The sequence below is a fragment of the Amblyraja radiata genome, chromosome 15 (assembly GCF_010909765.2).
Source record: "Amblyraja radiata isolate CabotCenter1 chromosome 15, sAmbRad1.1.pri, whole genome shotgun sequence".
Taxonomy (NCBI): Eukaryota; Metazoa; Chordata; class Chondrichthyes; order Rajiformes; family Rajidae; genus Amblyraja; species Amblyraja radiata.
Genome location: NC_045970.1, coordinates 12840837 through 12852942, shown reverse-complemented (window position 1 = coordinate 12852942; position 12106 = coordinate 12840837). Strand labels below are relative to the sequence as shown.

Sequence of the window (12106 nt, the reverse complement as noted above, 5' to 3'; positions counted from 1 at the left end):
ACACCAGATAGTACGTAACAGCAGAACTATTTAACATAGTTGCTCTACATATCTTCATAGTGGGATTAATGTGTTAGAATCTATGAGTCAGCCTCTATCATTGAGGACTCTCACCATCCAGGTTATTTATACCTTTTACTCACTGCTGCCATCCAGGTGGTCCAGGAGCCTGAAGTTCCACACCACCAGTTCTACAACTGTTACTTTCCCATGACCATCAGGTTCTTGAATTGATCTGCACAACCCTAATCCTACCTCAGTAACATGGTCCTGCAAACCTCCTCTTGCACTACCATGTGTTGGTGAGGCAGCTGCAAGCAAGTACCTGTACCTCACTGAATGTGTGCATATGACAATAGACAACTTGACTTAAGATGCTGGAAAGCTGAAATAAAACAGATAATTGGGGAAAATGTCAAGAGATTAATCAGTTGATGAGGAGAAAATAAGAGGTTAATTAGCAGCTGTAAAGACAGAAATAAAGTTAATGTTTTACATCCTGACATTCCATCAAAACTTCTGACCGATATGTCTAAATATGTTTATGTTCTTCTGTGGAACTCTATTGAGCCCAAATTTGACGGACCTAGATAACGAGATATCAGAGCAAACGATCAAAAGCTTCATCAATGAGGAGTGAAGTAAAGAGAAAAGAGAGGTAGAGATGTGGGGATATCAAAGGTGTGAGTTCCCGGACTCAGGACTTTATAGATGATGGCATGGCTACCAATGGAGAAGTTATTAAATCTGGTAGTGGGGAGAGGCTAGAATCCAAGAATTACAGGGGATTTTAGAGTTCATAGTAACTACAAAAATATAGAGATAAGGAGAGGGATACAGGAGAAGAGGGATTTAAAAAATGTATGGCCAATTTAAAATAAAATTGTGGCATTACTGGAAGCCAAGGGCTAGGAGTTGATATGAGAATGGGATATGTTAGGAATGTGGGCAAAATGTTTACAGGTAGGACAATGAAGGATGGCCAAATTATATAGGAAAAAGCCAAATCGTGAGGTAATAAAGGTAGGACAGTAGATCTCTATCAAGTGGACTGTAGGTAGGTTTGAGTTAAAAGACACTACGGATATGGAAAATGGTAGTTATAGTGAATGAATGGATAGGTAGCCTGAACATCATTAGATATTGGATAAGATACCAAGGATGAAAATAGTTTGGTTTATTTTCAAACAGAAACAGGAGTGGACTTAATCACTGGATTGTTCTGTCACCATTTTTTTCAATTAAAAGGAAAAGGCTGAGAAATCTGAAATAAAAGCAGATGCCACCAATACCCAGCCCATACAGCCATTGTGAAGAGAGAAACAGTTATGTTTTAAGGCCCACAAAATTGCTGGGGAAACTCAGCGGGTGCAGCAGCATCTATGGAGCGAAGGCAGAAGGAACTGCAGATGCTGGCTCGCAAAGTGCTCGAGTAACTTTGCGGGTCAAGCAGCACCTCTGAAGATCATGGATAGGTGACATTTCAGGTCGGGACCCTGCTTCATGCTGACTGTAGGCACCAAACTTACAGAATAATGAAAGGCATTGATAGATGTGCAAAGGATGTTTCCACTGATGGGAGAGTCTAGCACCAGAGGTCATAGCCTCAGAATTCAAGGGCACTCTTTTAGAAAGGAGGTAAGGAGGAACTTCTTTAGTCAGAGGGTAGTTAATCTGTGGAACTCATTGCTACAGAGGGTTGTGAAGGCCGTCAGTGGATATTTTTTAAGGCAGAGATAGACATATTCTTGATTAGAACAGGTGACAATGGTTACGGGGAGAAGGCAGGATTAGGAGGCAGAGATCAGCCATGATTGAATGGCAGAGTACTCGATGGGCCGAATGGCCTAATTCTACTCCTATAACTTGTGAAGTTGTGAACAAAACATCAGCTAGCCATGTCAAGCAATGCAATATTGCACTGCACAGCCAACAAGTTTTCTGCTGGAGTTCATCTTCAGGATGAATGTGAAAGCTCCATTGCCTCCAGTCAAGGACCAGGGACAGTCCAACCTCAGTAACTGTGAGCCCATTTGAAGGCCGAGCTCCCTGAAGCCATAATAGAGTGGCCCCTCCATGAAACCTGCAAAACAAGGCATTTGTCTCAACCTGTCCCCACTGTCATATCACTTATGAGGCACATATGTGACTTTAATTTAAATCCTTCTGCAACAGATGTTTTGTTTAGTTTAGTTTAGTTTAGTTTAGAGATACAGCACGGAAACAGGCCCTTCGGCCCACCGAGTCCGTGCCGACCAGTGATCCCCTACACATATTGAGAATGCTTTCGATACTGAGAAAAAAAGTGAAAACCTGATTAAAAAGATTCAACAAAAAAAGCAATGGAAAAGACTGGAAGAAATATATTCAGACTTTCGAAAAATGATGCAGATTAGAAATGGAACATTTCGTTGGAAAAAGTAGAGGTCAGGTTTGCGACCAGCTGGGGGTGGGGTGAGGGTGGTGGCAGATTCGAAGATATTGAGACTGTAAAACTGCCTTTACATATCTTGTCTGCTTAATATGTCAGTAGCTAGTCTAAATCTTGTTGCAATAAAATAGTAAATTTGCATCTTTCCCAACCTCAGGGCGTCGATGTAATTGGCAGCATGGTGGAGTAAATGCCACCTTAAGGAACCAAGCGCCATGTCGTTTAAACTCTGGCCGTTTTTCACGATACAGAAGTTACGATAAACAGTCACGTTTCCATCCCTCGACATGACAACACTTTGCATTCACATAATAATCACTAAACGCTGCATCGGTTCATTTTAATCTGGCAAAACACCCACTTTTAATGATGTAAAATAAATGAATAGGCATGACACTTCCGAATGTAAATTATCAAACTAAGTTACAACCATAAGACGATCGACTCGCTGCTGATAAATTGAAATATTTGACAGACGGAGACCGGATACATGGGGGAGGTGGTGTATGTATGCGTGTTTGTAAGTGTGTGTTTATGTGTGTATGTTTGTGAGTATGTGTGAGTGTGTTTTTATGTGTGTATGTTTGTGAGTGTGTAAGTTTGTGAGTGTGTATCTGTGTGTGTGTCAGTGTTTGTATGAGTGTGTGTGCGTGTGTGTTTATGTGTGTATGTTTGTGAGTGTGTGTGTGAGTGTGTGTAAATTTGTGAGTGTGTGTCTGTGTGTCAGTGTTTGTATGAGTGTGTGAGTGTGTTTGTGAGAGTGTGTGCGCGTGTGTGAGTGGGCGAGTGTGCGTGAGCGTGTGTGTGTGAGTGAGCGTGTGTGTGTGTGTGTTTGTATGAGTGTGTGTGGGTGAGTGTGTGAGTGTGTCTGTGTTTGTATGAGTGTGTGTATGGGAGAGTGTGTGTGAGTGTGTGATCTCTAGATTCACGAGATAGCCTGGAGGGTTTAGATCTCCCAGTCCGCTGCCAATAGCAAAGTTCGTCTCCTCTTTATATTGCACTTTTTAACAGATTAAATAATAACCAGAAATGAAAACCTTTATTATTCTTAGTTGTTGCATTATTTTCTTCCATCTGGATGCACTAATTTCAAATCAATCCCACCCAGCAACTCAAGCTTTCTTCCAGCTGAGATAGACACAAAATGCTGGAGTTACTCAGCGTGACAGGCAGCATCTCTGGAGAGAAGGAATGGGTGATGTTTCGGGTCGAGACCCTTCCTCTTTCTTCCAGCGGTGCGGGGCTTTTCCAGTGGGGCCCACCGCCAGCAGAGGTGGTTGCCCGTTTAAGAGCGAGATCTTTTTTTCATCTGGTAACTGACGTCAGGACAGTTTAAAAAAAATATTCATGCCTTACGAGTCAATTTCACGCAATGTTTCCTGGGCGACAGATCGCTCGAAAACAGGAGCTGAGGCGAAGATCAGGGGGAGAGTGAAATGTTTGGAAAGAGCGCGATCGGAAGCTGAGATCAGAGGCGGGCGAGGAAGGAGAAAGTTTCTTGTTGTTGGGTCGAGAGGCTGATAATGAGACAGCCCGCGGCTGTAGCAGCAGCAGCAGCAGCAGCAGCGAGAGGCTGCCCCGCCGAGCCCCAGCACTGAGCCCGCAGCAGCAGCAGCAGCGAGCAGCGAGAGGCTGCCCCGCCGAGCCCCAGCACTGAGCCCGCAGCAGCAGCAGCAGCAGCAGCAGCGAGTAGCAGAGACGCGGACACACTCACACACACAGAGGCAGAGAGACAGCGAGCGGCGCTACGAATGAATGAAGAAGGAGGTGCAGTGATCGCGGCGTGAGCACGGGATACAACACACACACACAGTGCGGGCAGGGCAGCAGCCCCCGCAGCCTCTGTCTGACAGCCCCTTCCACTCACAATAAACTCGGCGCTGCTCACAGATTATGGCGGTGAAAACGCCTGCACAGGGCACCGGAGTCTTGCTGATCACAGCCAACGTCGGCTCCCTGTTTGAAGATGTAAGTCTGCCTTGTTTTTTTTTTAAACAGCGTGGGGCGAGTTGAGGGGAGGCGGCGCGGAGTTGTTCTCTTGTGGGAGTGGTGAATGAGTGTGTGTAAAGGGAGTGTGGTGTGTATTTGTGTGTGTAGATCTGTGTGTGTGGTGTAGGGGGATGAGTGTGTGGTGTATATGTGTGGTGTGTGGGGAGGAGTGTGTGTATGTCTATGTGTGTGTATCTGTGTGTATATATCTGTCAGTGAGAGAGAGAGAGGGGAGTGGTTCTGTTTCCTCTCCCGCTCAGCTAGTCCTCTTGGTCGGAGAGACAGTCAGTGTGTGAGCAGGCCTAGAGGTTTGTCTGGACTTTGCAGGCTGACGGGGTTCCCCCCTCTCTCACCCCGGCCCCTTGCCCCAGCAGCGAGCGGACGGAGCTGGGCTTGTGCGTCTCCCACTGGGTCGGTCGCGGTGTCCCAGCCCAACTAGTCAAGGTGCAGTCAGGGCGGGATCCCCGGCCGGCAGCACTTTGTACAGGACCGGCGCAGGATGTGTACTGAACGTAGAGCAATGGTCCCCCTCCCTCCCCCTCGGCGGCGCGCTGCTGTATTAATTGTATTACTTGAAGTCGTGGCGGGCACAGAGTAGTCTGCCCGCTGAGTTACTCCAGCATTTTGTATCTATCTTCGGTGTAAACCAGCATCTTGCGGTTCCTTCCTACACACAGTGTCAGGTCTGGGCCGGATGGCTGAGACTCCCCCTCTGCCTGGCACCACAGCTGAGTGTGACAGATTGCCCCCACCCCCGCTGCTTGCAATGAAGCTCTCCAGCGCACGTCCTGTCCCTAACCACAGGTACAGGGGGACACGTCGTCCTGTGCTGTGACACAACCCGATTCATCCCTTTCCCCGCTTCTTCGGCACAATGAGCGGCGGGTGGCCGGCAAGGGGGCAGGAGTCAATCAGTAGTTAGACACAAAAAGCTGGAGTAACTCAGCGGGACAGGCAGCATCTCTGCAGAGAAGGGAATAGGTGACGTTTCGGGTCGAGAACAGCAACGTTGGGGTGTGGAGGTTAACAGCATCCCACAACCCTAACCAAAACTGAAATGTATATCCACTTTTGGGGGGATAGGGGATCTGAATGTGTGGCTGAGGAGCTGGAGCAGGGGGCATGGATTTAAATTCTTAGATTCAGTCCCTTGCGAGGGGTGACATAGGGACTGACGATGTAGAGTCGCTGTGGATAGAATTGAGGAATTGTAAAGGTTAGAAGACACTAATGGGAGTTATCGACGGCCCCCCAAACAGTAGCCTGGATATAGGGTGCAAGTTGCAGCAGGAGTTAACATTGGCATGTAACAAAGGTAATGCCACTGTGGTTATGGAAGATTTCAATATGCAGGTAGACTGAGAAAATCAGGTTGGTACTGGACCCCACGAAAGGGAGTTTGTAGAGTGCCTCCAAGATTGATTCTTAGAGCAGCTTGTACTGGAGCCTACCAGAGAGAAGGCAATTCTGGATTTAGTGTTGTCCAATGAAGCACATTTAATAAGGGAACTCAAGGTAAAGGAACCGCTCGGAGGTAGGGACCATAATATGTTTTAATCTGCAATTTGAGAGGGAGAAGGTTAAATCAGAAGTGTCAGTGTTGCAGTTGAACAAAGGGGACTATGAACGCATGAGAGAGGAGCTGGCCAAGGTCGACTGGAAAAGGATCCAAGCAGGAATGATAGTGGAACAGCAATGGCAGGAATTTCTGGGCATAATCCAGAAGACACAGGATCATTTCATTCCAAAGAGGAAGAAAGATTCAAAGGGGAGTAAGAGGCAACCGTGGCTGACAGGGAAGTTAGGGATGGAATAAAACTAAACGAAAAGATGTATAACACAGCAAAGAGTAGCGGGAAGCCAGAGGAATGGGAAACTTTCAAAGGACAACAGAAGGTAACAAAAAGGGTAATACGGGGTGAATAGATGAAGTACGAGGGGAAGCTGGACAAGAATATAAGAGATAGTAAAAATGTATTTAGGTATGTTAAGAGAAAAAGATTAGTAAAGACAAATGTGAGTCCATTGAAGGCAGAAACAGGTGAAATTATTATGGGGAACAAGGAAATGGCAGAACAGTTGAACAGGTACTTTGGTTCTGCCTTCACGAAGGAAGACACAAACAATCTCCCAGATATACTAGAGGACAGAGGACCTAGGGAGGAAGAGGAACTGAAAGAAATTTGCATTCGGCTAGTATTGGGTAGACTGATGGGACTGAAGGGTGTTAAATACCCAGGGCCTGATGGTCTGCATCCGAGGGTACTCAAAGAGGTGGCTCTAGAAATCGTGGACACATTGGTGATCAATTTCCAATGTTCTATAGATTCAGGGTCAGTTCCTGTGGATTGAAGGGTAGCTAATGTTATCCCACTTTTCAAGAAAGGAATGAGAGAGAAAATGGGGAATTATAGACCAGTTAGCCTGACATCGGCGGTAGGGAAGATGCTGGAGTCAATTATTAAAGAAGTAATAACGGCGCATTTAGATAGCAGTAAAAGGATTGGTCCAAGTCAGCATGGATTTATGAAGGGGAAATCCTGCTTGACTAATCTTCTGCAATTTTTTGAGGATGTGACAAGTAAAATGGATGAAGGAGAGCCAGTGGATGTAGTGTATCCAGACTTTCAGAAAGCCTTTGACAAGGTCCCACACAGGAGATTAGTGGGCAAAATTAGAGCACATGGTATTGGGGGTAGGGTATTGACATGGAAAGAGAATTAGTTGGCAGATAGGAAACAAAGAGTAGGACAGGGTCCCTGTCAGAATGGCAGGCAGTGGCGAGTGGAGTGAGTGGCAATGTGAACTGTGAAGAGGATGCTAGGAGGTTGCAGGGTGACTTGGACAGGTTGAGTGAGTTGGCAGCTACATGGCAGATGCAGTATAATGTAGATCAATGTGAGGTTATCTACTTTGGCGGCAAGAACAAGGAGGCAGATTATTATCTCAATGGTGTCAGATTAGGAAAAAGGGAAGTGCAACAAGACCTGGGTGTCCTTGTACATCAGTCGCTGAAAGTAAACATGTAGGTACAGCAGGCAGTGAAGAAAGCTAATGGCAAGTTGGCCGCCATAACAAGAGGATTTGAGTAAAGAGGTCCTTCTGCAGTTGTACAGGGCTCTGGTGAGACCACATCTGGAGTTTTGTGTGCAGTTTTGGTTTCCTAATTTGAGGCAGTGCAGAGTAGGTTCACAAGGTTAATCTCCAGGATGGCGGGACTGTCATATGAGGAAAGATTGGAAAGACTGGGCTTGTATTCACTCGAATTTAGGATGAGAGGGGATCTATAGAAACGTCTAAAATTATAAAAGGACTGGACAAGGTAGATGCAGGAAAAATGTTTCCAATGTTGGGGGAGTACAGAACCAGGGGCCACAGTCTAAGAATAAAAGGGAGGCTATTTATTAGGAGAACTGAGATGATAAAAAAAAGTTTTCACCCAGAGAGTTGTGAATTGATGGAATTCTCTGCCACAGAAGGCAGTCGAGGCCAATTCACTGGATGGATTTAAAAGAGAGTTAGATCGAGCTCTAAGGGTTAGTGGAATCAAGGGGTATGGGGAGAAGGCAGGCACGGGTTACTGATTGTGGATGATCAGCCATGATCACAATGAATGACGGTGCAGGCTCAAAGGGCCGAATGGTCTCCTCCTGCACCTATTTTCAATGTTTCTACGCTTTTCACTCGAGTGACCCCACTCGTTTGGGAGCAGTGGGTTTCTGGGTTTGGTTGGTTGCCACACACATGTGCAGAGACTTCTGTGTGAATGCAAAGTCAATGAGAAGCTTTCCAGCGCTTGATAAGGGGCTCAAGCCATTCATGACAAAGTAAAATGCTGCAGTGTTAGAAACACTGAAAAATAGTTTTCACGTCATCAGAAAACCTGGCAGAAAACTGCCCCCCAAAAACCTTTCAAACTCCTGTTGCTCTGCTGCTTTTAGACCATATTCTGAAAAGGGTCCCGACCTGATAGGTCCATTCCCTCCACAAATGCTGTGGTATATAAAGTTCCTCCAGAATAGGCACAAAGTGCTGGAGTAACTCAGCGAGGGCAGGCAGCATCTCTGGAGAAAAATAATGGGTGATGTTTCGGCTCGGAACTCCTTCTTTATTTCTTGCTCAGAAAACTTGGCAACATGGCTGGGGAAAAAATACAGAGGGCTTAATGATTGAGGATTGATGGTCGTAGAGTTCTGGAAGAAAGGTCATCGCCCTTAAACGTTTCCCCTCCTGATCAGCGGAGTTTTGTTTTGCATTTTCTGTTCTGTTGCATCCGACATATCCGCATCAGGAACAGTCCAGTGGGAAAAAATGAACATGCTAATAATAGGCTGTGGTCGTGTGTGCGACTGCAACAGACTTTGTTGGAACTCGTTCATCGTTTTTTTTCCTCTATTGTTCTCGCATTCAAAGCTGAAAGCCAAGTCTAGAGCTAGGCTGCCATAAACACTTAAGGGTCATAATGGTTGCATGACAAAGTTGGTTGTATGTGCTCCAAGCTAGCAGCTGGCTTATTTGAAGGTTTTAGACACCAGTGGGACTGACATTCCATTGTGGTGGAGAGAACTCTTAACGTCTAATCTTCTGATGTAAAATTAGACCGAAACCCATATGTTTATTTGGATAAATGCTGGGTCCGCATGATGTTACTGGAAGATGTGTAGTGGTCTTTTGCTAATATTCAATTAGATGCAAAGCCCCCCCCCCCCCCCACCCCACACAAACAAAATGGTCAACTAACTATTCTGCCCATTGCTACTTCTTGGATGTAATGCATGAAAGCAAGTTACCAACAACTCTTAAAATGTGAAGAGATCTCATATTTTGTTCAGAGATGCGTTGAGAAACTATTTTAGCAAATTCAAATCTCTCAGTGAAATGACCCAGAAAAATATATTTCAAAGCATCAGGAAGGCAGAATGCTGCACCTGAAGTTCACGCTCAGTTTCTCCATCGGTTTCATTTAGTTCCGCAGTTGCCTTTAAGTTATGTTGGATAATACGTGCAAAAGGAGAGATCATAGCAGATGGATAAATTAACTTTGAATAGATGGAAAATAGACGGAAATTCATTGAGAAATCCGTTAAAGTGTATGTCGGATGTGTTTCCCTTCTTGGGTCGTGCTGCGTACAGTACCTGCCTGTAAATGCTGTGTTTGCGTGAATTTGAATGTTCAGTCTCTTCCTTACTACTGTTTGTAGTAGATGTGGAGAGAGACCTGCAAACAATTTGCTGTTCCTCAAACTCACCAAGTGGTGCTCTCTGCATCTCCAGTAATATTGAGGGTTTTAGCGACTCTCAGATCTTTCTGTGAAAGCATTATGGTTTATCATAGCATAACAAGCGATGAACTTCCATTTCCAATTCCACCAGAAATGTATATTCAAATACAAGCCTTGAACCAATTTGAATATCTGAAGTAGTTCTGCTATTGGAGAACCTATATACAATGTGTTTCCTGCACATGTTGATATGGTTACTTAATCATCAATGTCAGAATCTCTAATTAAAGAACATCAATGCAAACATTTAACTTCATGAAATTAATACTGTTATGACTAGAATTGATCGCTGAATAACTTACACTTGCCAATAGTTTTAGTGTTAAATGATGCACTCTTTACTCCAGCTTGTCACTGGTAGTATGTGTGCATCAGTCAATTCCAGTGAGTGTCGTACCTAGAGGCTTATGCCCCTGTCCCACTTAGGAAACCTGAACGGAAACCTCTGGAGACTTTGCGCCCCACCCAAGGTTTCCGTGCAGTTCCCGGAGGTTCCCGGAGGTTTTTGTCAGTCTCCCTACCTGCTTCCACTACCTGCAACCTCCGGCAACCACCTGCAACCTCCGGGAACCGCACGGAAACCTTAGGTGGGGCGCAAAGTCTCCAGAGGTTTCCGTTCAGGTTTCCTAAGTGGGACAGGGGCATTAGGGCCACACAGCATGTAACTTGTTCTCACCTAATAAACAGCCAACAATTACCTGTTTCCTTTATCACCGTTACTTTCTTGCATATTTTTAATTCATTTCTTCTATATCTCTCTACATCACCGTCTATATCTTGTTTCCCTTTCCCCTGAAGAAGGGTCTCGACCCGAAACGTCACCTATTTCTTTCTCCAGAGATGCTGTCTGACCCGCTGAGTTACTCCAGCTTTTTGTGTCTATCTTTGGAAATAGGCCTGGTGCCACATCTGGTTGATGCTGGCCAAGATGCCCATCTACGCTAGTTCCACGTCCACTTTTGACCCATACCCTCTGAAACCATTTCCGTTCACATTCTTGTGCAAATGTCTTTTAAATGTTGGTTTAGTATATGTCTCGGGTACTTCCTCGGGCAGCTCATTCCATGTACCCTCCACCCTCTGTGATAAAGTTGCCCTTCAGCTTCTGTCACATCTTTACCCTCTCACCTTAAACTCGTGCCCTCTCATTCATGATTCCCTAACCATGGAAAAAAGGCTGTATGCTTATCTATAAACCCCCATGAATTTATATATCTCTGTATGATCATCCCTCAGTCTCTGATGCTCCAATGAATAATGTCTTTGCCCAACCTGCGTAACCTCTCCCTATAACTCAGTCCTTCCTGGTGACACCTTCATAAATCTTTCATGCACGCTTTCCGGTTTAATGGCATAATTCAGACAACAGAGTGATCAATACTGAACACAGTTCCCCAAATGCGGCTTCATTACTGTCTTATCCAATTGTAACATAATATCCCAACTTCTAACTTTGTCACAAACATGCATATGTTGATATTTTAATATGTGATTTTAGCCTTCCCTGTGAAACATGTAAGACCAGTGTTAACATTAAATATAATAGAGATCACATAACCAGCTGCAGGATTGAAGCGTAATAGGATAAAGCAAATTGATATAATTGAAGTAAAAACAAATTCTTTAAAAAAAATCAGCGTACACTTTCTCTAGATTTTTGGTGTGAATTTAGTCCAAGTGAGAAGGCAACCTATAAGGTTAATGCAGTTTGATCTGGAATTGTACTGTGAAAAAAAGCTTTCATTGTACCACCTATGTTATAGATATTAAAGAATTTAAGTTAATCAGTTATTAGTTTAATATGTTTTGTTTTGACTCAGTCATGTTTGAGCCAATAGCTTCAGATTGGGTACAAGTAATAGAAACATAGACAATAGGTGCAGGAGGCGGCCATTCGGTCCTTCGAGCCAGCACCGCCATTCATTGTGATCATGGCTGAGTAGTACATTTGGGATTAATTATTTTGCCAATATCATTGATGTTTAAATAGGACAATTTTATTTTTAATTAAAATGCTTGCTTAAGCATCACAAGCAATTTTCATAACTTTAGTTTTGTTAGAACCACCTTCTATATTTTTCAAAATACGTCATCATTGTTGTATAAGGATCTTGCTGATAGAAGGCACATTTGCAACACTGACCCACTGCTCTTATGCTTGAATCAGAATGTTTGTGTTGAAATCCTACTCCGTAGATCTGAACACATAATCTCACTACAATGTAGCAGCATAACAGGAGTCGTATTTGGTATGTGATGTTGAATAAAGATCTCATCTCCCCTTCCAGTTAAAAATAAAATATTCTCTGCCACTATTTAAAGAGCATGCCAGTGACCTGATTAATATTAATTTCTCATTTAACTCCAGCGAAGGAAATAATCTGACCATTTATACACACACATA

General features: G+C 44.3%; 1 protein-coding gene across 2 annotated transcripts in view; it reads left to right on the top strand.

The window, feature by feature from the left end:
- The first annotated feature begins 3767 nt into the window (after window positions 1-3767).
- inpp5a (inositol polyphosphate-5-phosphatase A) overlaps window positions 3768-12106 on the top strand; it is a 572966-nt gene continuing 564627 nt past the window's right edge. For both annotated transcript variants that reach the window (XM_033033641.1, XM_033033642.1), the window contains exon 1: window positions 3768-4399. In XM_033033641.1, coding sequence (XP_032889532.1) covers window positions 4325-4399 — 75 coding nt within the window. In that variant the 5' untranslated portion in view covers window positions 3768-4324. The remainder of the gene's footprint in view (window positions 4400-12106) is intronic.